This window comes from Suricata suricatta, chromosome 7, assembly GCF_006229205.1.
Source record: "Suricata suricatta isolate VVHF042 chromosome 7, meerkat_22Aug2017_6uvM2_HiC, whole genome shotgun sequence".
Lineage (NCBI taxonomy): Eukaryota > Metazoa > Chordata > Mammalia > Carnivora > Herpestidae > Suricata > Suricata suricatta.
In genome coordinates, this window is record NC_043706.1 from 59,519,606 (window position 1) to 59,542,850 (window position 23,245).

The 23,245-nt window shown below is 36.8% G+C and overlaps 1 protein-coding gene across 3 annotated transcripts in view; it reads left to right on the plus strand.

Moving 5' to 3' along the window:
• Positions 1–649: 649 nt before the first annotated feature.
• ADGRB3 (adhesion G protein-coupled receptor B3) overlaps positions 650–23,245 on the plus strand; it is a 719,614-nt gene continuing 697,018 nt past the window's right edge. For 2 of the 3 annotated variants that reach the window (XM_029944936.1, XM_029944938.1), the window contains exons 1-2: positions 2,244–2,323; positions 3,416–4,187. In XM_029944936.1, the coding sequence (XP_029800796.1) occupies positions 3,431–4,187 (757 nt within the window). In that variant the 5' untranslated portion in view covers positions 2,244–2,323; positions 3,416–3,430. Of the gene's footprint in view, positions 761–2,243; positions 2,324–3,415; positions 4,188–23,245 lie in introns of those variants that run through there. The other variant, XM_029944937.1, reaches the window with a different exon arrangement.

The window sequence follows — 23,245 nt, forward strand, 5'->3', positions numbered from 1 at the left end:
CCCGGGGACGCGCACCCCCCTCCTTGGCGCGCGCCCCGGGGAGAGCGAGCGTCGCGCGCTGGCGCGCACACCCGAGACAGAGCTTTACTATCTCTCTCCCTCTCGCGCCCCTCCTCGCTGGGCATTCAAACAGCTTTCCGACATCACCAGCCAAGGATTTTTCCCCCCCTCTCCTTAGTCGCGGTCCGTCCATCAGTACCTGCGGGGAGGGGGGAGGAGGAGGAGAAGGAGGGAGGAAAGCGGAAAGAGGAAAGAGCATAAGCTTGAGCCTTCCGATCCGACTACGAATACTCCTGTAATAAACCCACCGCCCCAACAAATCTGCCTTAGCAGCCGCTGCTGCCGCCGGTCACTTCTCGTCTCAGCGCTTTCTTTGCTTCTTGGCTCATCGGTTTGTTGGGGGTAGATTTGATAGAAACAAATCCTTGCTTTTAAGCCACTTGCATATTTTTGTTTCTTCAGAGTGTCTACGGGGGCACCCCCCTCCCTCGGTTAGAGGTTGGATTCAGTTGGCTACGGCGTCAGGCTCCAGGGTTCTGGGGGCTTTTCCCCCCCACCCCTCCCCTCTTTGATTTCTCCCCCATCTTTTGCTTCTCTTAAGTGTGCATTTAAAAAAAAAAATAAATCCTGATTTTTGAAGCTGAGGAAAATGGGCAACGGTGATTGGGACCGAAGGGGAGTCTCTCCGTCACTGTTGCTGGGACGCGTGCCTGTGCTGGTGTCTTAGAGCAAGAGCCTCCCTGAGCTTTCGGAGTGGAAGGTAAGGAAGGGGGTCCAGGGGTCACCTTCCCGTTGCCAGGGGTCGCCTCCGAGGAGCTTTCGTCTAGGTGTTTGCGGAGGGAGGACAAGGAAAGGAAAGGCTGTTGCTGGCAGATGGAGGGGCTACGACCAAGCCCGACTGTCTGCATTTACTTAAACGCCGCAGTTGAAAAGTTAGAGAAGTCTTGTTTTTCAAGAGATGTGCTGGGTCGGAAGGAATAGGCAGGGAGACCTCGAAAATCTGACGGTTGTGTGTGATTGGGGTGATTTTGTGAGGAGAAATTTTTAGGTTGGAAGGAAGTTAAGATGAGGGGAGGCAGTGGGTCTTCTGTTGGGGAAAAAATTTAGTGGAGTGATGGCGCCGTCTATGTTCGACTAAACTAAAGTGTCACCCAGAAAATCAGTTTTGAGAATAGCTAAACTAAATGCCGGTTTGCTTCTTAGTCGGACACAAATAAGTGAATAAATACTGCATCCTTGAGACCTTGGTAGCCATCCCTGAGACACCCCCACCCCATTCTTTCTTTCTTAAAAAGGGAAATACGATTGTTTGAACGGGCCCTGCAGTCGGGGGCGGGGGTTGGGGGGGCGGCAGAGTTCAGCGATTCATTTTTGATCCTCTAGTATAAAACAAGGCTCCGTACACCAAGGCTTACGGATTAAAATAAAGAGCATTATATTGAGGGGCTCTCCAGAGCAAGCTTGAAAGTGAAATCAGAGCTATTTCCTCACTCTTTCTAATCCTCGATGAGCACAGCAATGCAGACATGCGCTGTCAAATACATGGAAGCAAAAGTACCGGATTTCATTAGGAAAAGAAATACGACCTCTTTTTGAGTTACCGATTATAAAATGAAGCCCCCTTTCATGGATGGAATTCCTAATTTAGACACTTATTGTCACATTGGCTCTCAACGCCTACACTCTATCCTGAAGAACACTGCGCAGACCTGCATTGCCTGCAAAGTGCTACAGCACAAAAAAGAGGAAATTATTTCCAGAATTTCCTGCAACTTTCCCAATTTTTTAACCTTTAAATGCTCATTGGCTTTATTTTCTCAAGAAGAAAATGCATTATTCATTGAGCTATATACTTGAAACAGTGAACACTGTTTTGATAGTCCCAGCAGTTCTGATGTTATTTTAAACTGCTGCTATATAGAGATTTAGAGTTGGGGCTGCTTTCTCCTTTATCAAGACATAGAATTTGAATTATGATCTGGAAAATGCAGATCTATCTTCAGGGACTTCGGTCACTGGTATTTGTGTGCATGCGTTGGTGTGTGTTATGCAATGGGAAGGAAGAGGGTTTTATCCTTTGGTTCAGAGAGGACCCAGGCAAAGACACGAAAACTCTTAACTGTCTGTATGTCTGTATGTCTGTCTCTGTTTACAGAACAGTGGAAGAGACTGCAGCCTAAAGACTTTTATAATTAACTTGGCATCACTTTTCTCAGCTCAAAGGCTGAACAAAAAAAAGCAGTGTCATTTATTCTAAGAAATAACTTCTTAAAGGTTAAAGCTGAAAAAAATTCAAGTTATTTTTGGATAACAACTTACAGAGGTAAATATAACCAAGGATTACTTTGTTATGCCAAGGCCAGGTTAAAAAACATAAAGAAAAAGAGCTTTGGAGCTGTTGTTGGAAAGGGAGCAGTTCAGTAATTGAAATCTGCTAGGAAAGAAAATGCTAATGTCTTGTATCTAACATGTATAAATCTTAAATTACAGTAGATAACTCTAGATAAGATAGCCCTAATTAAAAAAAATTAAAAGACTGAAGCCAGCTCAATTACTGTGGTTCTGGGATTTTTCACCGACATTGCCTTTGGATACAGATACTAATACAGTGATCCACTTTATGTATCCCAAGAGGGCATGTCACATTGAAATGACTGCCTTAAATCTTGTTCTCAGAGGTGATGTTGAACAACAAGTCTTCCCTATGAATCTACCCATCTATGCCCTTTCTCAAATAATGGGTTTAAAATTCTATTAATTCACATGAATGCTGGTGTTTTTGCACAGGAATTCCTGTCAGTTCCCATGGTGGTCCCTGCACAGACAAGTATGGGCATTTGGGAGATGATGTTTCATCTGCAACAAATTATCATTTGTGCTTTTAAAATTGTGGCAATCCTTTATCGAAATTGCTTGTCATATTCAAGGTAAAGGAAATAATGTGATGACAGCTGTTCCCAGATTATCAGATTAGATTGTGTGTGATGATGTTTTCTGCAGGCCGACTGAGGGAGAGATGAGGTTGTATAGGTTGCTTAAAAAGATTTCAAAAATTAAAAACTTAGGTTATGCTATTTTTTAAAAAGTGTGTTTTCCTCTTCTTTCAATAGAATCATAATGCAGTTAGAGGAAGTCCTGGCAGATAAATTACAGCATTCCTGTTAATAATCTATTAACTATTATTTTTAAATTGAATGTAGAAAATTTGGCCCTTATGAATAGCCACGTGAGGGCGCTGTTCACACAGCAACCGATAATTTCCTCGCATTATAAAATAAAAAATTACCTGCCCTTCTTTTAAAAAGGGTTTTTTACTGAAATCTTGAAAACAGCTGGCTGTAATATTGGAAGGAGTTTCTTTCTTCAATGCGTGTAGACTCCTACTTGCATTTTACTTTTATTGCCATTTTTACAGGCCAAATGACATAGGATGAAGGCTGTTCGTAACCTGCTGATTTATATATTTTCCACCTATCTCCTGGTTATGTTTGGATTTAATGCTGCCCAAGACTTCTGGTGTTCAACTTTGGTGAAGGGAGTCATTTATGGATCGTATTCTGTAAGTGAAATGTTTCCCAAAAACTTTACAAACTGCACTTGGACGCTGGAAAATCCAGATCCAACCAAATATAGCATTTACCTGAAATTTTCCAAAAAGGACCTTAGCTGCTCTAACTTTTCCCTCTTGGCGTATCAGTTTGATCATTTTTCCCATGAAAAAATAAAGGATCTTTTAAGAAAGAATCATTCTATAATGCAACTCTGCGATTCCAAGAATGCTTTCGTTTTTCTACAATATGATAAAAATTTTATTCAGATACGTCGGGTGTTTCCAACCGATTTCCCAGGATTACAGAAAAAAGGGGAAGAAGATCAGAAATCTTTTTTTGAGTTTTTGGTATTGAACAAGGTGAGCCCAAGCCAGTTTGGTTGCCATGTATTATGCACTTGGTTGGAGAGCTGCCTAAAATCAGAAAATGGGAGAACAGAATCATGTGGGATCATGTATACAAAATGCACCTGCCCTCAGCATTTGGGAGAGTGGGGGATCGACGACCAGTCGCTGGTTTTGTTAAATAACGTGGTGTTACCCCTGAATGAGCAGACCGAGGGCTGCCTGACCCAGGAGCTGCAAACCACCCAGGTCTGCAATCTTACCAGGGAGGCCAAGCGACCGCCCAAAGAAGGTAAGTGCCCAGCAGAGAGGGGGAGATGGGAGGGAGGGACGTTTGAAGATGGCATTAAGATGTGATGTTTCAACACACAGGCTTAATGATTGCTCTTGAACTCTATCATCTTTGGAGTAATTTGGTTTGTGATCTTCACTAACAAAGGTCTCTTAAGCTAATTTTGGGTTTCAAGGTTTCTGAGATGGGGTGGTGAGGATGGGATAACTATCAGCAATATGCCCTGGTAGTGTGTGTGGAATATTCAGGAGGGAAGAGAGGCAAAAACGTGGAGCCAGTTAGCCCTGGAGGTTGTTGGAGGGGGTGGGGGTTCTTTATTGGCTGCAGCTCCTTGGGGAGGCAGAGATAGATACATGCACGCGCTCTCACACACACACACCTGTGAAATGGATTGGTAGGATTTCTACTTTGTGCTACAGCCCTGCAAAATAAGCTTCTCTTCCTTTAGCCTTTGTCCTGTCTCACTCTCTCAGCCATGACCCTTTTAGTTGTACCTCCCTAAGTTGGAGAAGCAGGACGAAATGGTGACACAAATTCAGTAGCAAGCCTGTTTGGACCAAAGGACTTTCTGACACCTGAAGACAAGTGTATCCCCCTCCCCCACAGGCCCGATATTTTTAAAAAATGCAAAATGCATTGCACAGTAAATCCCGCGTGCTAGCTCTTTCTTGGGTCAAGGAAACCCCACTGGAAACGCAAACTCTGGGGTCTCCTGGCTGTGAAGTCACTTGGAGGCAGAGGTGAAGGGCAGAATTAAAACACAAACTGATCCTGTAAAACCTGATAGCCCTCTTGCATGATTTTTTTTTCTCTTCTGGGTCCCCTCTTGATATACACGGGGAGAGTGGGAGCATGTCAGAGATGAGCTAGATGGAAAAAAAAAATAGTGCAACGGAAATGCAGAGGAAAAAGAGAAAGTACAGGAGTGATTTACAGCTTTCACTCAATCCTCAGTGGGGGAGCTGCCCGAGGATTTCAGATTGTGGATTATGTTTAATAACGCAAGAAAGCGGACATATTTTGAGAAAATGACTTTTCCTGTTTGGAAGGTTAACGGATGTGTTCCATTCGTATGAGGACAGGCTGATGCATAGTCGCTCTGGCTCTCCAACCCTGCAACTAGAGAGTGTGTTGATTTTTTATGCAGGAAATGTTTTCTGATCGCCACAAAGATCCCTGTTTGTGGAAAGGGACAGCCAAGCTCCAGTCCCTCTTTCCTCCCCATCCCCCAACAGAAGTTGTCTTTGTGGCCAATATAAAATTGACACGTTGTTGGAGAATTTTCTTTAAGAGTAGCCAAGGCTTTGTAAGGGAGGAAGGGGGAGGGTAAGAGAGAGAAGGGTTTAACTAGCTAAACGCGATTTCTCTGCTGAAAGCAATTTGGGGGCTGGGGATGTATGGAAGAGCAGTGGTACAAGGGGGAAAAGATGTGTGAGAAAATAAATGCAGACTAATGGCAATGAGAGAGGGTTGAAAACCTTTAAGATTTCTACAGGTCAGTGTTTCACTAACAGCTGTGGCTAAAGAAAACAAAGTGGTTTTAAATTACAGGAGTTCTTTTCTCTAGTAAAAATCCCAGAGAAGCACTTGCAACTGCAGGGATGGTATTTAACACCATTTAAAACTAATTAGTGTCCCCTAGAATAAGAAGCTACAGTACACACACAAAATGTGATGCTACAAGCTGGCATCAATTATCACCAGAAACTAGTATTTTTTTTGTTTGTTTTATTGTTGTTTTAATAAAATCCAGAGAATCTGTTTTTTTCAATGGTTAAAATTCTGTCTTGAAACTGACTGCTGGTGGCAAGTGCAAAGCGAAGCTAGTTTTGCACGTTTTTTTTTTTTTTTTTTTTTTTTGGTTAATGGCAGCAAGTGACAAAAACAAAGTGTGTGCCCATTAAGCATGATTTTCGAAGATTTTGCTGGTCATGATTATGAGATATGAGTTGAGACAGTGCAGCGATTTATAGAAGTTGGACCAGATAGCCATTGTTTTGTAAATGAGTAAGAATATGAGTGATTTTAGACATTCCATGTATAAATCATGTGGGAACACGTCTATTTCTTTTGGCTAATTAGCGGCAAAATGAGAAAGGAATAGCTCCTCAGACAAATAAGCGATTGTGTTAAAATTGTTACCGTGTTAATAGAACTGAACTAGGGAAAGTTTATATAATAGGGGACGAGTATGTGCTGTATCAGTGAAATTGCACAGCCTGTATTCTCTTTAGTCTAAGTTTGTGTATTTTAATTGTTTAGGTATTCTGAGTCAGAAAGGTACGGATAAGTAATTTCTGATGACATAATTGTAGCTGATGTGTTTATAAGTAATTCTTATAAAATATATATGGCACTCCTTACCTCATCAAAAAGACCTTTTTGGCTATGCTGCGTTATAGGAAAGGAATGTGAAAATCTGCACTCTTAATTTAGTAAACTTTATGCAAAGTGTATTAAATCTTAAATATTTTTATAAATTATATATAAAATCTTCTGAAAGAATTATTTAATATCATTTCAGCTAAACTGCCATTTAATGATATTCACAAGGTTAGAGGTTAACAATTACATATAGTTGTGCTACTCATATCTAGTTTTATTCCAAGATATCTTTGCTTTATATGATAACATGTAGTCCCAACTTTTGAAATGAGGTTTTAAAAATTCTGCTTCCATTTTCTATTATATATGATTTCTGTTTTCTATAGAAAAGACTATCCTGTAAGTCCTCAAAGGAATAAATACAAAATTATTCTCCACAGTGTTTTACTTCTCTTTTATTCACTGTGATAAATATTGAAAACCTTGAGTAGAAATATCTTCCACATTCATTGCATCATAGAAATGGTGCACATTGGACAGAAGAGTCTTTACATGCAGTAGATGCAATTCTAGGTTGTTTAGTGTGGTGCTGATGGTGATGGTAATGGTGTACCAAATGTCCAGAATTTTGAATGCATCCATTGAAGTCACAAAATCATATCTAGTTAGTATAGAGGAAATTATAGGCTCCCAGGACTGGGATGTTGACGTGGTTGACATAGGATTTCTACTAAAATGTTTGTTAATAATATACTCATGTACTGAAGAATTTCATAGCCAGAAAACAGCAAGAAGAAAACTATCCCTGTTTTGTAGTGACACCAACAATTACAAATGTTATTGTGATTACATTATAAAAGTGAGTAATTGTATTGATGCTTTATTGAAGTGTTAAATATTAGTACATATAAGTGTCCTTTAAGATCATGTTTGATATATTTGAGGGTGATATGTGATTATAGAAACTAAGTTGCCATTCCTCAATTTTTATGTGAAAATTTGAAAACAAAGTAAATAAAATGAAGCCTTTAAAAATAATGATGTCTTACTTCAGGTAGTAAAAAAAACTGTCTATAAATAATGTATATAACCTTTTCTAAAGGAAACTCAAATGATATTCCTATTTACCTGGTTTCAGCCTGATTTCAGATACTGGCATTTATTCATGAGGTCTTTACTATGCTTTATAGGACTTTTATATTTTTATACCACCGATAATTCTGGACTACAGGGCTAAAATAGAAGATGTGATATAAGATCCTGCTTCATAGTATATCACCTAAAATAAGCAATTAAAACAGGTTTGGCAGAAAAATCCTCCACCAGGGTATCTAAATCACATAATAAGCCTTAATGGAACCTTTGTTTCTTACTTACATCAATGGTACTACTTATGTGAAGGGAAATTGGGATCCCTGTATAGATTCCAGGAAATCTGAACACACATACTCATTTGTCTCTCCACCCTGCTGTGCTAATCCTTGATATGCTGTCACCCATGGGAAGTCTCACTGTGCGCCTGTGTGTAGTCTAGTCTGGGTTGCAGTTCCAGGTACCAATTTGTCATCTAGAGCAATTTGTGTCCTAGCAGTGTAAGTATTCTCATTTCTTTCTACTTTTGCTCTTTTTGTGCTCATTACTGTTCAACTATCTTTCACTTTCCTCTTTCCTGTCCTTGGATCTTACTTCCTTTTTAAATGACTACCATGACCCCATAGTCTTTATCAGAATGTAGAAAGGTATACTGAATGTGTTCCTTGAAGACACAGAGCCTGAATGTTTGCTCTGCCCCTTGGCTGCATCCCATGGTACTTTGCATGTGCTGTACTTCTGTTCTAGCATTTATCATACTACAGTGTATTTTCCACTTATATTTCCATGCCCCACCACTAGATTTGGGAATGTTGCAAGCGTAAAGGCTGGGTCTTCAGTTGTCTATAACAGTCTTAATAAAGCTTCAGTAAATATTGGTCGAAATGAATGTTAAATAAACAAACAAACAAAAGAAAAGGATCTCAGTAGGAAAGATAGTAATACATTGATTACAATCAAAAGAAAAAAATACATCAATCAGAGAAAGTGGCCACCTTTTGCTTTTTGTATGTTTAGAGGAAGATGGCTACCTTTTATGTAATTTCCAATCTTGTTAATGTATTACTTATATGAGCTTGTGATCTCAACATATTATTTAATATTTTTAAAACAACCAGAAGAATGGAATCATTAAGAAATATTCTTAAATTATATATATGTAAATATATATTAAGCGATTCATGGTCCATATCACTTTCTTTACATCGCTATCTACAAAAAAAGTGGGAAGAAAATTGGCCAATTTCTATCTTTTTAACTGTCTTCATTTTTCTCTATGTTCCTCTCTTCTGGCTCTTGCTAATGACATTTCCCAAATCCTCTCTTGCATAGTTTGAAGACAAACCTGCAAAATCTTTCTAAGACGAAAAGAGTATTTGCATGTCATGTTCAGTGCTTCTGTTATTTATCCTGTTTAATAATCCATAAATGTAGTAATAGTAGAATACTACTAAAATTGTGGGCCTGATCAGGGAAAGTGCCATAATTCTTACTTCTGCCATTTTAGAATCTTGACAGACAATTTAGGAAGTAGCTCGTAGTTATAGTATTTAATGAAACAAAATTCCATTACACGGCAACATACTTTTTAGACAATAAAGTATTAACATGAAAATTTATATCTGTACACATATGTCCCATTGATTCACACATTTGCCAAGACCTATGTTACAGTGGGATTTTATGATAGCTGTAGATAAATGTACTTTAGGTTAGTTTTCTTCCAAAATAGACAAGGACATTTTACTTTACTTAGAGTTCAGCTTTATGCCTTACTTTATTGACTTCATTTCCTAATAGAAGCAATTTTATTGTTAAACTGAAAACTTTTATAAAATATAACAGTCCTTAGAATCATTCTGGTATACATTACCTAAAGCCATCTGGCCCTTGGGTCTGAAATCAGTGTTCATTCAAAACTAAACTTTTCTAGTTTTTCAAAATATAATTGCTGGGTTTTAAAATGCTGAATTAGAGCTGAGTTTGAATCTACTCTTCCACATCATAACTGTATTACTCTTTATTACTACTTTCCCCTTCTCAGATTAGGTTAGTCATGCTTATTTCTCAGGATATAGGAGAACAGGAAATGACATCATATATTGAACTTTAAAAACCTAATAAAATTAATGGCTTGGAATATTTTAGTTCCTGTCAGCCCTGTGGAAGTTTTCTTCCCAAATCAATTAACTAATAAAAATCAGAGAGGTATGCAATCTTTCTAAGTATATCACTTCGTTGAAATGAAGGGTATGTTTTAGTGTAAGGTACACTTGAGACCCTAGAGTGACTCAGCTGCCTAGGAGCATCTGACAAGTGCCTGAGCTTGACTCATCAATCTTCTGTAGTAGAGTGTTGAATTAAATGAGATTGGATACGTAAAAACACTTTAGTCCATTGCTCAAGTTATATTAGGCCCTCCATTTAGTTTTTGAATGTCTTTTTTATTCTTTTGGCTATAAGTGATAGAGATTGATAATAAATAATGAAACAGATAATCATTTAATTATTTGAATTTGTTTAGGAATTTAGGGCATTTAACAAAGGATCATTAAGCATCTTGAATGTTATATCTATTTTGTGTTAGTTACAGAAAAGGTAGCATCTCAGTACCTATGTGCTGATGGAGGCATGACTAATACATCAAATAGATCAAGCTAGTGGTGTGTGAGTCATCCTAGGCCTGGGAAGGTGTCCTTCGGATATCATTGCTGATAGCCTGCAAATCCATTTAAATTAAACAGTTTCATGATTATTTTACTCTTTGCTGCATTATGCAAAATTAAGTTCATGTTTTAAAATGTATTCTGAAAAGAAATTATCTTGAAATACTTGTCCATATTAAACCATTTGGAAAAAAGTAGGACTATTTTGTATTTTTCCCCCCACTGGATTATGATCACATACCAGGATTCCCCTAAAGGCTTATATATTGAGATATTGAAAAGAAAAGAAAATTCTTTAGTACTCATTTAAAGATTCTGATATTTTCTTAATGGAAAATTATAAAATGTCATTTATAAGACTTCATAAAATGCTAAATCTTCTGTGTTCAATTATCTTTCAACTATCCTTCAGGAATTTTGTTCACTTGCTGAGAATAACCTAGCTATCTGTTAAAGGTTAGTAAGTAATGTATTTATACTGAACATGGTGTAATAAGTAACAAATTCATAATGAATACATTAGTATGGAGCTGTTTCTCAAAATTAATTAGGTAAATAGGAGTCTTTTCTGAAATCTGTCGATATGCATTTTCACCATAACCATGCCCATCCCCATCACATAATCATTAATGCTTAGAACACGTTTTAAAATATTAAGGTAATACAGTTATTGTTTGGTTTCTTGACCCGTCCAGCAGGTCAGTTGAAGCAGGTCCTGAGGGAGGGGGCGAGAGTGGGGTAGGGCAGGGAGCACAGAGAATGGAGGCAAGACAAAGTCTCTGATCAAGCCTTGTTTATTGAGAGAATACACACATCTTATAAAAGGTAGAAGGCGGGAAGCAAGGCAGCCGACCTAGGTCGGTTGCTAGGAAACAGGGTCAAGTGATATTTAGGAAAAGGCTAGGATAAAGGGGAAACCGAAACTGCAATTTTAGCACAGCGCCTGAGGGGCCGATAAGAAAGCCCAGACTGGCTGTCTCCAGCCCAGAATTGGGAGTGATAACACTGCCCCGCCTGCAGGCGGCTGATCTTTGTTCTTCTGGCAGCTCCCCACAGTTTCTACCATGTTTTTTAAAATTTTTTATGTTTTTATTTTATTATTGAGACAGAAACAGAGCATGAGTGGGGGATGGGCAGAGAGAGAGGGAGACACAGAATCTGAAGCAAGTTGCAGGCTCTGAGCTGTCAGCACAGAGCTTGACACAGGGCTTGAACCTACGAACTGAGATCATAACCTGAGCTAAAGTCGGATGCTTAACCCTGAGCCACCTAGATGCCCCATGGTTTCTACCATATTAAATGAAATAATTTACCTGGATATTAGTCTCAAATTATTTCTTCTAGATAATAAGTTTCATTGGGGAGAGTTGTTTTGGAAAACAGAACAAATATGTGCATGGAAAAGACATTAGAACACTGATAGAACCAGATTATAATACAGTTGACCTTTGAACACCAAGGGGCTTGGGGGCACAGTTGAAAATCTGCATATAACTCTTAACTCTCCCAAAACTAAGCTACTAATAGACTGTTATTCACAGGAAGCTTTACCCATTACATAAACAGTTGATTTAACACATTGTGTATGTGTGTATGTATTGTATATGTGTATATGTATACTATATTCTTATGTAAACAGTCGATTAACACATTTTATGTATATACTATATTTTTAAAGCAAGCTAGAGAAAAGAAAATGTTACTCAAGAAAACCATGAGAGAATACTATAATACTGTATTGTATTTATATAAAACAATCTATGTAGAAGTGGACCCGTACATTTCAAGCCCACATTGTTCAAGGGTCAGCTGATTTAGAATGCAACTTAAATATGCTTAAGTAGAATAAAAAGCATTAAACTAGTTGAGAAATCAACCAGAGAAGGCTATATTGATGAAATTACTTTTTAGCAATAAATATGTTAAGGTGATAGAAATGTCACAATTGTTATCTCTCCTGGGAAATTCATTCTGGGAAGGCATTATAAATTATTTCTTTCATGATATTTCTACTACTGTTTCTCTTTTAAGGTAATTTTTAAACTTTTGATAACCTTTTAAAATTAATCTCTATGCTTGCATTTCTAGACAATAATTTATCTAATAAACATTAAAGAGTTTTATTTACATATCGCTTCTAAGAAAATAAGTTGAGAATTATAATAAGCATTTTATAAATTTAAAGAAGATAATAAAATGTAACATTGAGAAAATGCTTTTCAGTTTGCCAAGCTCTGTTGCATATATTATTTTACTTGGGAAATAATTGCGTGAAGCACATATGTATTGGTTATATAGAATACCCTAAAGACCATGGTTTTCTCTCTAAATTTTAATACAAATGTTCAAGTGAAAAACTAGAGAATTTTCAAGCTATGGGTTTTCTTAGTGTTTCTAGAATGCTTGAATGTGAATCACAAATACTCAGGTATATGAAGGACTTTAGACATTATGTAGTCCAAATCTTATGTGATTAATGGATTCACAGTTGGCAAACACATGATGAGAACAGTATTTCAGCTGAACTTAAATCTACTTGGAATTTACATTTAATACCACTTCTATAATATAACAGGCATAGTCACTTAGGACTGTTTGATAGTTCTACCATTTTATTAAAAATATATATCTTTTATTCAGCTGGGGCAATAATCATAGCATACTTCGCTCTACTACTTAATACTGAATAATCTTTACAAATTAAAGCTTTCAGTCATTAGATTTTTGTTTTGTTTGGTATATATCATTGAAACAATGTGGTGTTGATCTCAAGAAATGATTTTCAGTCTCAAGCTCATTACATTTAAAGAGCAGTGTATTTCAATTTGAGTCTGTCTAGATATACTTTGATGATTTAGCCATATCTATCTTCATTTCATTTTCATCTCATTATCATTTTCTAAGGAAACCTGTGGGATTTTTTTTCAGAAATAGCATACCTTACATTTTTAGTTATTTATGGTACATTGAGAAATAGTGTTGAGGGTAGGAAATGAGAGAGATTAGGGTCTCCTCCTTCTGTTGAAAGTCACAGCTTCAGTCAGGTGCGCTTAACCCCTTGAGACCAGAAACCCTCTCTTCTCTGTCTTTTAGCCTGTAGGTAGTAATGGCTCCCCACTGTTTCTACCCCTGAGTGCTACTCACTCTCTCTCTGGTTTCTCCAAGCACTATCCATGCCTTACTATCTTCGCAAATTATCTTAATCAAGGACACCATCTGTTTCTTACTGGAACTCTGACTAGTATAGGGGTGTGTAATTTTAGTGGTGAAGTGATTTCTGATTTCTTATAAGATTAGTTCAAAACCAACATTTTAAGTTTCAATCCTTTATTTATTCACTTGTTAATTAACTAATTAATTAATTCAGTCCTTTTATTTTGCTAAAGTCTTATATAATTATTAGCTCTTTTGAAAATTAGCATATGCACCAGCCCAAGTAAACAGGGAAATAAATAATAAGGATTTAGACAATTGAGAGGCTCATGGTAGCTCAGTTGGTTAAGTATCAACTCTCAGTTTCAGCTCAGGTCATGATCTCACAGTTCATGAGTTTGAGCTCCACATCAGGCTCTGTGCTAACAGAATGGAGCCTGCTTGGGATTCTCTCTCTCTCTGTCTCTCTCTGCCCCTCCCTTGCTCATACATTCTCTCTCTCTCAAAATACATAAATAAACATATGTATATGCTAAAAAGTAATTCAATTAATAAAATTAAAATCAGTTGGCCGTTTGTTTTAGCTTAGTTGAAATGGCATTTTTTACACTTAATCTTATCTCAGAATCCATGTGTTAATCTTTACAACCGCACTGAATTTGGGCTTTCAAAGTGTTTTTATATATTTACTTGTTGGTTGGTTGCTTACATAATTCTTAAATTACATAACATGTATACCTTCATATATATCATATATACATTTTCAGTGTTGATGTAACCCCAGAACACTTAAACTGGCGTGGATATCAATTTGTGAATTGATAATTAAAAACAAATAACTTCACGGCTCCCATAAAAACTTAAAAAAAATTGACATTAAGATTTTGCTTTAATTTTATATCATTATTATATAAATGGAAGGGAAATGATGGAAAATATAAAATGAAAATAGAATTTCAGTTGCTAATCCAAGTTTCATTTTGCCTTTTGATTTCATTATCCCTCTCAAGGCAAATCAAGAAAACACACAAAAAGAATTTTTTCTTCCTTCATTTTATTACAGAAAAACGAATTGAGACAGCTAAGTTTGCCCCTCGTCTTGTCATAAAAATTAAAGTTTTTCACTTTTACTCTGTGTTAATCTTCTGCCATCAAAGAAGGATCCCAAGAGGGGAAAAAAAAGAAGTAATTTCCAAAAATTATGTGCCAACAATTATGTTGAAAAAGAGCTTTGTGATTTTTCTGAATAAGTAATACATAACAAATATTTATTATATATTGGATGCTTTTGGAAATGGTTCTTCTTTTGTAGCTACTCATAATAATTGTAATGTGAAAAAGAGGGCACCTTGGGAAGACAAAAATCCGTTTACTTTATGTAATCTTTCTACATAAAACTGGCAAACTCTCAAAGATCTGCGTCTGCCCTGTAGACTGAGAAATTTGAGTTTACTTTGGCTTCTCAGAGAGGTCAGCTCTCTTTATAGATATGTCAGGCTGTGGTCAGCTCTCTTTGGCTGGCCTTGTTTTATGAAACTTATAGGGCAAGCAGTATGTATTTTGTAATATATGTGCCTGAGAAATTAATCAAGCACAATGGCTTTTTTTTTAATTTCTCAATAGGCTTTACTTTCAAATACGATGAAGTAAATATCTGCAGAGTGTCATTGTTCCATTTGCATAGCAGAGAACATTTTAAGCCCTTTGTAATATAATAAAATCTGCTCTTTTAAAAACCTATAGATTTATCCTGTTTTAGTAATTCCCTGGAATTTTCTGATGACCATTTTCTGGTGTTTAATTGGTAATAAGGGCATAAATGAGTTCTAGGCATAATAAATATGTGTGCTTGCCTCTGCATCAGGAGACCACAGAAACCAGAGAAATGAAACGGAGAGAGTTTGGAAGCAGAATAGAAAGAAGTTGATCCACTGAATAGTAAGACCTGATTAAGGGGAAAGAAATAAGTACATGTAGTCTGTGAATTAATAACGACTTTTTTCCCCCCTAGAACTGGAACATTTTTTTCTCAATAAAAGTCTCAATTACATGTATATAAAAGAGACTTTAAAAAATGGAGCTGTTTTGGTTGAAGTAGGCAGGAGGCCTAGAGCTCTGCCTAATCAGTCTCCTTTCTTCCTGTGTTGGCCCCAGAGGCAGCTCTGCTTAAAAAGCCCACTACAAAACTATAAATCTTGGAAGCCTCCATTATAGAGCCACATGTGAGAAGTTAATGGTAGAAACTTTCTTCCTCTGAAAAACCAGGATTTTAGTGTTTTGGTCACCAAGAATGTGTAAGAGCTGTCATTTTGTCATTGAATTTTGCATAAAACAAAATTTATAATTTGTCTTGGATCCATATATCTACGGCGCATTTATCTGTGCTCCTTTTCTGCTGCTCCTTTTCAACATGCTAAAGTTTGCCTGGGCCTAACCAAACCTCAGGCAAGCCCTCAGCCTATTGTATCATGCCTTTCAGGCATCTTTGATGCCTTGTGAAGAGTGTCTTATAAGTGGACTCTGTTGTTTTTCTGCCATGTCTCATGCAATCTGATGATCATTTGCCATCTTCTGCCAGTCATTAGTGTCTCTACCTTTGTTTTGCAGAGACTTGTGTGGTAAAGCCATGCTGTGTTTGACTAAAGGTGAGATTCCCACCCTTGCTCTTTTTTTGTCAGACTCATTGTGGGAGACCTGCTTATGACTCCTTTTTAGTGCCTGTCATGTAAACATTCTTTTCAGAGTTTCTCCGAAATCAGTTAGCTCTGTGGCTCCAAGTAAGAACTCAGGATGAATGCCACAGTTCTTCATTTTTCTTTCTGGTCATGCAGATTCCATACCTCTTCTATTGAAGGTTCCCGACCCTCCTGTAAATTTGCTTATTCCAATATGTCTCTTGCTCACATTCTAGTATGCCTCGATAAAAATGAATATTATTTTAAAATTCTTTTGTCTCTTTAACTTTAATTGATAAGTACTCAGAAGCCCCAATTTTAACTCTATTAGTATAATACATTTGGCACTATTCATTCAGACACTCTGTCTTATAATTCTTTTAATCCCCAAATAGTTCAGTTGCAAACTCAAACTTCTTGGAATAAATTAAAGATACTAGGATAGTGAAAATTATTTTGAGTTCCTTTATTCACATATAATGGATATCCATAACTGAAAACAGTTTATTAAAATCTTTTTTAAAGTTTCCTTTAATGTTTGTTTATTTTGAGAGAGAGAGAGAGAACAAGCAGGGGAGAGGCAGAGAGAGAGGGAGACACAGAATCTGAAGCAGGCTCCAGGCTCTGAGCTGTCAGCTTGGAGCCTAATGTGGGGCTCAAACTCACAAACTGCGAGATCATGACCTGAAATGAAGTCAGACAACTGAGCTAACTGAGCCACCCAGGCACTTATTTAACAACTGAAAAGGTTTATTTAAACAACTACAAAAAGTTTATTAGCTTTGATATTCTATAGATCTGAGTGGATAATTGAGGTGTTATTAAGGCTCTTCATAGTTCCAGCCTTCTATCATACGGGGCATATAAGGAATTGTGTTCCTCCTGTCTCACTTGTGGTTGGGTGGAAGAGGGCACAAAAGTCTCTTTACGTCTGGCATGGAGCCTGTACTTCGAAGAGGCACCCTTGTCATCCTGAGTTCTTGAATGTCTAAAATGAGAGGAGGTCCCTGCCTTATGCCCTTGGTGATCTGTAATTGTTGTGAAGCATGAGCAAGAAGAAGTTTTTCTGTTATTAGACACTGGGGATTTGGGGTTTGTCTTTGTTACTACAGCCTAAGCTAACATATATAACTGATATAATGTCCAGTTAGAGAGCATAGGGGAGTAATTGTGCTGACTAGTGTTGCTAAAAGGTGATTAGGCACTTTGGTGACACGTGTTGTAATTTAAATGTAATGACACTGTGTCCATGTCCATCAATGATATTTTGGGAGGAAGAACTCACCTATATATTCCATGATGTGCCCTGAGCAGCTGTATTTGAATTTATCGCTAGTAACGATATTGGAATTCATTTTAGGTATTATTTATCAATATGTTACTGTTTTAGCCTAATTTAGCCTAATTATGTTTTAGCCTAATTAAAATTAATACTAAAATAACTACAAGAACTGTATATTTATACTATAAGAGACCATTCTTTCAGTATTCATCTGAAAAGTTGTTAACTTTGGGGTACCTAGGTGGCTTAGTTTGTTGAGCAACCAACTCTTGATGTTGGCCCAGGTCATGATCTCATGGTTCTTGATTTGAGCCTCCTTTCAGGCTCCATGCTGACAGTGTGGAGCCTGCTTGGGATTATCTCTCTCTTTCTTTTCCTCTCTCTCTTTCTCTCTCTGTCTCTCTCTCTCTGTCCCTCCCTCATTCATTCTCTCTCAAAATAAATAAACTTAAAAAAAGTCATTTAGAAAAAAGTAAAAAGTTTTTAGGTTTTTCTGCATTTTCAGACTTACCCAGACTAAAGAGGATATTGTGGTCTTTTGCTGAGTCATAATTATCACAGAACTAAGTAGAAAGAATTCATGTTAGCATGGTAATTCTTGCAGAAAGGTAAAACTTGTCCTCCTATTCTCTCTCCCTTCTTCTTTCCTTCTCTCCCTTTCCCCTCCCTCCCTGTTTTTTTTCTCCTATATTACTTATTTTTTTTCAGATAGATATACTCTGATTTATACATGTTGATCTAGATTCATCATTGCAATAGTTTGCACAGAATCTATCAATATATGTGTTGGTGTTTTTGGTAGAAACAAATATTTCTGTAGTAGTTCATAGGGAGCTTGTAATCACTTAGTAAGCACAGCTTCATTAATCTTAACAGTTTTCTTGCGAGTTTAATTATGGAGCAATAATTAACCTTCCCTTTGAGTAGGTGGGTTTTGTCACATTGAGAAGTATTCTTACAGGAGACAGGAGGGGAAAAGTAGGCTGCTGTGATATAAACAAGCCTGTGTGAGTTCCTTAGTAGGGAGTGAAGCGTTCTTCCCACTATTAGTGTACACAGACAAGTTTTGCTCTACTGGGCTGTGCCTTCCATTATTTTTCTGGCTTTCCCATTCTCAAGAAGTTTGGATTATGGTATGCTCATTAATTATAAGAGACACACTCCAGGATTCAAAGAGGGGTATAAGGAACCATTGAGCAACTGAGAAATTAAAACAGAAGCAAAACAAAAGCTTTCTGTTTTGTTTTGTTTTGTTTTGTTTTTTTCAATCACATATTGTGTTCTGAAGAAAATCCAGGGATGGAGTGAATTGTCCATTCACTTTCTGCATGTCTACATTGATATGTAGCACAGATATATACGCATACTCTCTTATATGTGAATTTGTGACATTAAATTATCACGTGGTATTAAATGATCACAAGTATTATATATATATGATTTAAAAAGATAAAAATTTTTCAGTACTTTGAAAATATATTCCCTTTTAAGCTGCATTTACTATTAAATATGTACTAAATATAAATCTAACTAGAGTGACTTATAAGAAGATCCTTGGAATGATAGAAAATAAAAATACCTTTTGCAGGGAAACCTGGTTGGCTCAGTTGGTTAAGCATCCGGATTCTTGATTTTGGTTCAGGTCATGAGCCCATGGTTAGTAAAATGGAGCTCTGCATCGGGCTCTGTGCTTGGGATTCTCTGACTTCCTCCTGTCTTTGCACTTTGCCCACACATATAAGAGCACTCTCTGTCTTGAATAAACAAATAAACTTAAAAACATTTTTTTAAAGAAAAGACCTTTTGCAATGTAGGCTTTAAACTTTAATCTGTTCAAAAATCCAGTTGGGGTATTTTTAATAAATACATTAAGAGAAATATTCTGTGGATCTGGGATATTAGAAATTGAAGTTTTACTTAGGATTTAAGAGTAAATCATTTGCCAAGCAGGTTTCTAAAAATTAAAAACAAACGTCAATTTCAAAAGTAAATGTTTTCCTTTTACATTTCTGAAAATTCATGTGCATCACGTTATAACAAATTAATATTCTTTTAGATTCTCTTTACTCATTTTTATTATCTTCCTCTGTGACTTAGTTACCTACTATTATCTACTACAAATCCTACAGCCATAAATTCAGTTTCAGATTTTAGATATTTCCTCCTAGAAGGTAATTTCATGATGGTTGAGTCAGACCTCCTGAGTTCAGATCCCATTGTCTCTGCTTTTGACTTTGTTGCCCTGAGAATATTACACACTTCTCTCACCCTCGGTTTCTTTGTCTGTGAAGAGGTGATTATTATGGCGAGGTGAATGAGTGACTGAATGAGTTAATTAATGTAAAATACTGAGCATGATTTTTGGACTATGCAGTAGCGACTCAGTAAACGTTAATTTGCATTAATTGGACAATTCTGGAACCCTTTTCTGCATTAGGTTTCTTTAACACATCAAATAAAATTTTGATTCATGATAAAAAAAAGTGATTAGTTCATTTCATTGACCTCAGAGAAATAAAAATGCCTTCTGGATCATTTAGTCAATAGAAATGTACTGTATCTTTAATCCTTTATTCCCTCTTAAATACTCACAGTCTGAGTTAAGCTACCTGTCTGTTATCCTTTGCTCCTCATTTTAAAAATGAACCACTTTGTTCACAACATCATCACTTTTCCTTTTAAAATGGACTGGTCAGTGATGTTTACAGATTGTCTGACAAAGTGTAATCACCCAACTGACTTTTTCCTAGGGACCCAATCCGCATTAATCAGAAAGCAGTGTTGTTTTTGTCCTCCTAAGCAACTTCATCTTCTGGGTATTTTAATGAAAATATTTATATCCCTTTGGTCTAGTCCTTTCTCCATTATCTTATGGTTTAAATGAATTTACATTTTATTGTTAAGTTAAAGTCTATATTCTGATTTCTCTCTAAGGATTGATATACACAGTAAAATTGAAATAAAGTACAATTTGTCTTGGCCTGCAGTTTCCTTCTAAGCAGAGTCGAATCTCCTGGAAAAATATCTTACTTGTTGCTTGCTTTTTAAACATTTATGTTAATGCCCAATGTCAGAAAATATTAATGAAATAGAAATCCATACTCTTTTTTTCAGAAGATCATATTTTTTTTTTACTTCCAGTTTCATCAAACTTTTACTTTTGCCATTACAAATGAGAATTAGCAATGTGACATCGATTTTTAACTCTATAGAGTCCTTTGTATCTGACGAGCACTTAGATCGGAAGACTGAACCACTGCCTTTGGAAGAGATTTACCATTACTGTCTGAGTAACTTCAGACAAGTCATGTCATTTCTGAAGGAGAGCTTCAGTTCGCTCACACATAGAAATGAAACTGGCTATATGAAACTCCCAGGATTTCATGGAGAGTAAAACTACTATACATGATGAGCAGCCTCCAAAAATGTTATTATTATTGCCAACAGTAACTTGTAAATATGATTAGGTTTATCGGTTTAGTTCATTGGCATGGAAATATGTGAAATAATGGTCCTGTCCTATGATAAATATCATAAATTGTTGGATAGATCATTGGGCTTGATATTTTTAGGTAAGATCTTCCATCCTTGAGAAAATGCTCTATTCCTTTGGTGTTTTCTTTTTCTTTTCTGTATCATTGGAAGCAGTAACAAATTTCAGCTGCACATTCAAACATTTCAGTTTGATTCCCAGCCCTGCTTTCCACTAGCTTTGTGACCTTTGGCAGTTTGCTCATGTGTGTGAACCACATTTTGTGCATCTGTAAAATGACATCATCTCTATGCCATTTTTAAAAATATAGTCTGTACAGAAACAGTATTAGGACTAATGGGTGAGTAGAGTGGGAGTGGTCATTCTCTTAATTCATCTTAAGTAATTGAAAACTGTAAGTTTTAGATTGCGCAGAGTAATTTAAAGTATGACTTCAGTTGTATTCAGCTCTAGCTTTCCTTTTCTATAGATGAAGATTAAAAATATAGTGAATCATTTCATAGTAAGATTCCACTCTTGTCAATCAGAGAAACCATTTGAAAATAAACACACCTTTTCTTCCCTTCTGTTTCTTTGGAAAGTCAAATGTTAGTGTTAGAGGAGAATGAATACAGAAAAATGCTGGCCAAAAAGAAACTGGGAGAAATTGTAATCTTATAGAACTACTTATTTTCCTCTAGGGGGCAAAGGCTACATATAAAGAAACAGGGTTTCTGTCCATATCAAGTAATAAAAAACTAGTCTTTAAGGATACATATTAAGTCAAATTTGCATCATGTAAAATATGGAAACGTGTTAATAGAACTTCTTTATTTCTTTGCTTCTTTATTTCATGAAGTTTTTGGAATTCGTCCTTTATAGGTCATAAGTAGCCATGTTTCAGAGGAGGAATGAGTTCTAGCAGCCAGCCATGCAATAGTCCTGATAGGATTACTCATCAGATTTCGTAGATAAAATGCCTGCAGGTTACTTTCTACTTAATTCTTCATCAACTTATGAAGAGTTTTGGCAAAACTAACACTTGGTAAACACTTTTTAAAAACAATCAGTTTTGTGCTCTTCACCAAATATAGTAAAATTAATAGGTGGAATGATAATTCAGATTTTTTTAAAAACAAACTTTGCCTAATTTGAGTTGTATCAGCCTAAATATTTATTTTGACTTAAGCGTTCTACAACTGGCATTGAACAATTTAACCCCTAATGTTACAAACTTTTCTGTTAACCCGTTATCAGTGGCGAATGGCTACTTTAGAAATCCATTAATAGAAACTTACCACAGATGGTGGATATTTTTGTGAGCAAAGTCACTTAGCAAGGAAGGCTGAGGGATAAGGGCCAGTATCGCATTGAGAAAGGGAAGAGCTAGCTGAATTTGAGTCCTCTTTATCCTAACACTGTACTGTCACTCTGTAAAGATAAATGCAGTCTAATATTTTTCAGTGATTCAAATGGTGCTTACCTCATACAATCCTTTATAACTACATGATGTTTTAAAATGGTGTAAAGGTTTATTTTATTTTATTTTTTTGTGTCTGTTTTATTTTTTTATTTTTATTTTTTAAAATAGTTTATGTCAAATTGGTTTCCATACAACACCCAGTGCTCTTCCCAAGTGCCCTCCTCCATCATCACCACCTCTTTTTCCCCCCTCCCCCTTCCCCTTCAACCCTCAGTTCATTTTCAGTATTCAGTAGTCTCTCAAGTTTTGTGTCCCTCTCTCTCCCCAACTCTCATTCCCTCTTCGCCTCCCCCTGGTCCTCCATTAGGTTTCTCCTGTTCTCCTGTTAGACCTATGAGTGCAAACATATGGTATCTGTCCTTCTCTGCCTGACTTACTTCGCTTAGCATGACACCCTCAAGGTCTATCCACTTTCCTACAAATGGCCATATTTCATTCTTTCTCATTGCCATGTAATACTCCATTGTATATATACACCACATCTTCTTGATCCACTTCTCAGGTGATGGACATTTAGGCTCTTTCCATGTTTTGGCTATTGTTGACATTGCTGCTATGAACATTGGGGTACATGTGCTCCTATGCATCAGCACTTCTGTATCCCTTGGGTAAACCCTAGCAGTGCTATTGCTGGGTCATAAGGGAGTTCTATGGATAGTTTTTTGAGGAACCTCCACACTGTTTTCCAGAGCGGGTGCACCAGTTTACATTGCCACCAACAGTGTAGGAGGGTGCCCATCTCTTCACACCCTTGCCAGCATCTGTAGTCTCTTGATTTGTTCATTTTAGCCACTCTGACTGGCGTGAGGTGGTATCTCAGTGTGGTTTTGATTTGTGTTTCCCTGATGATGAGTGATGTTGAGCATCATTTCATGTGCCTGTAGGCCAAGACCCGCTGGATGTCTTCTTT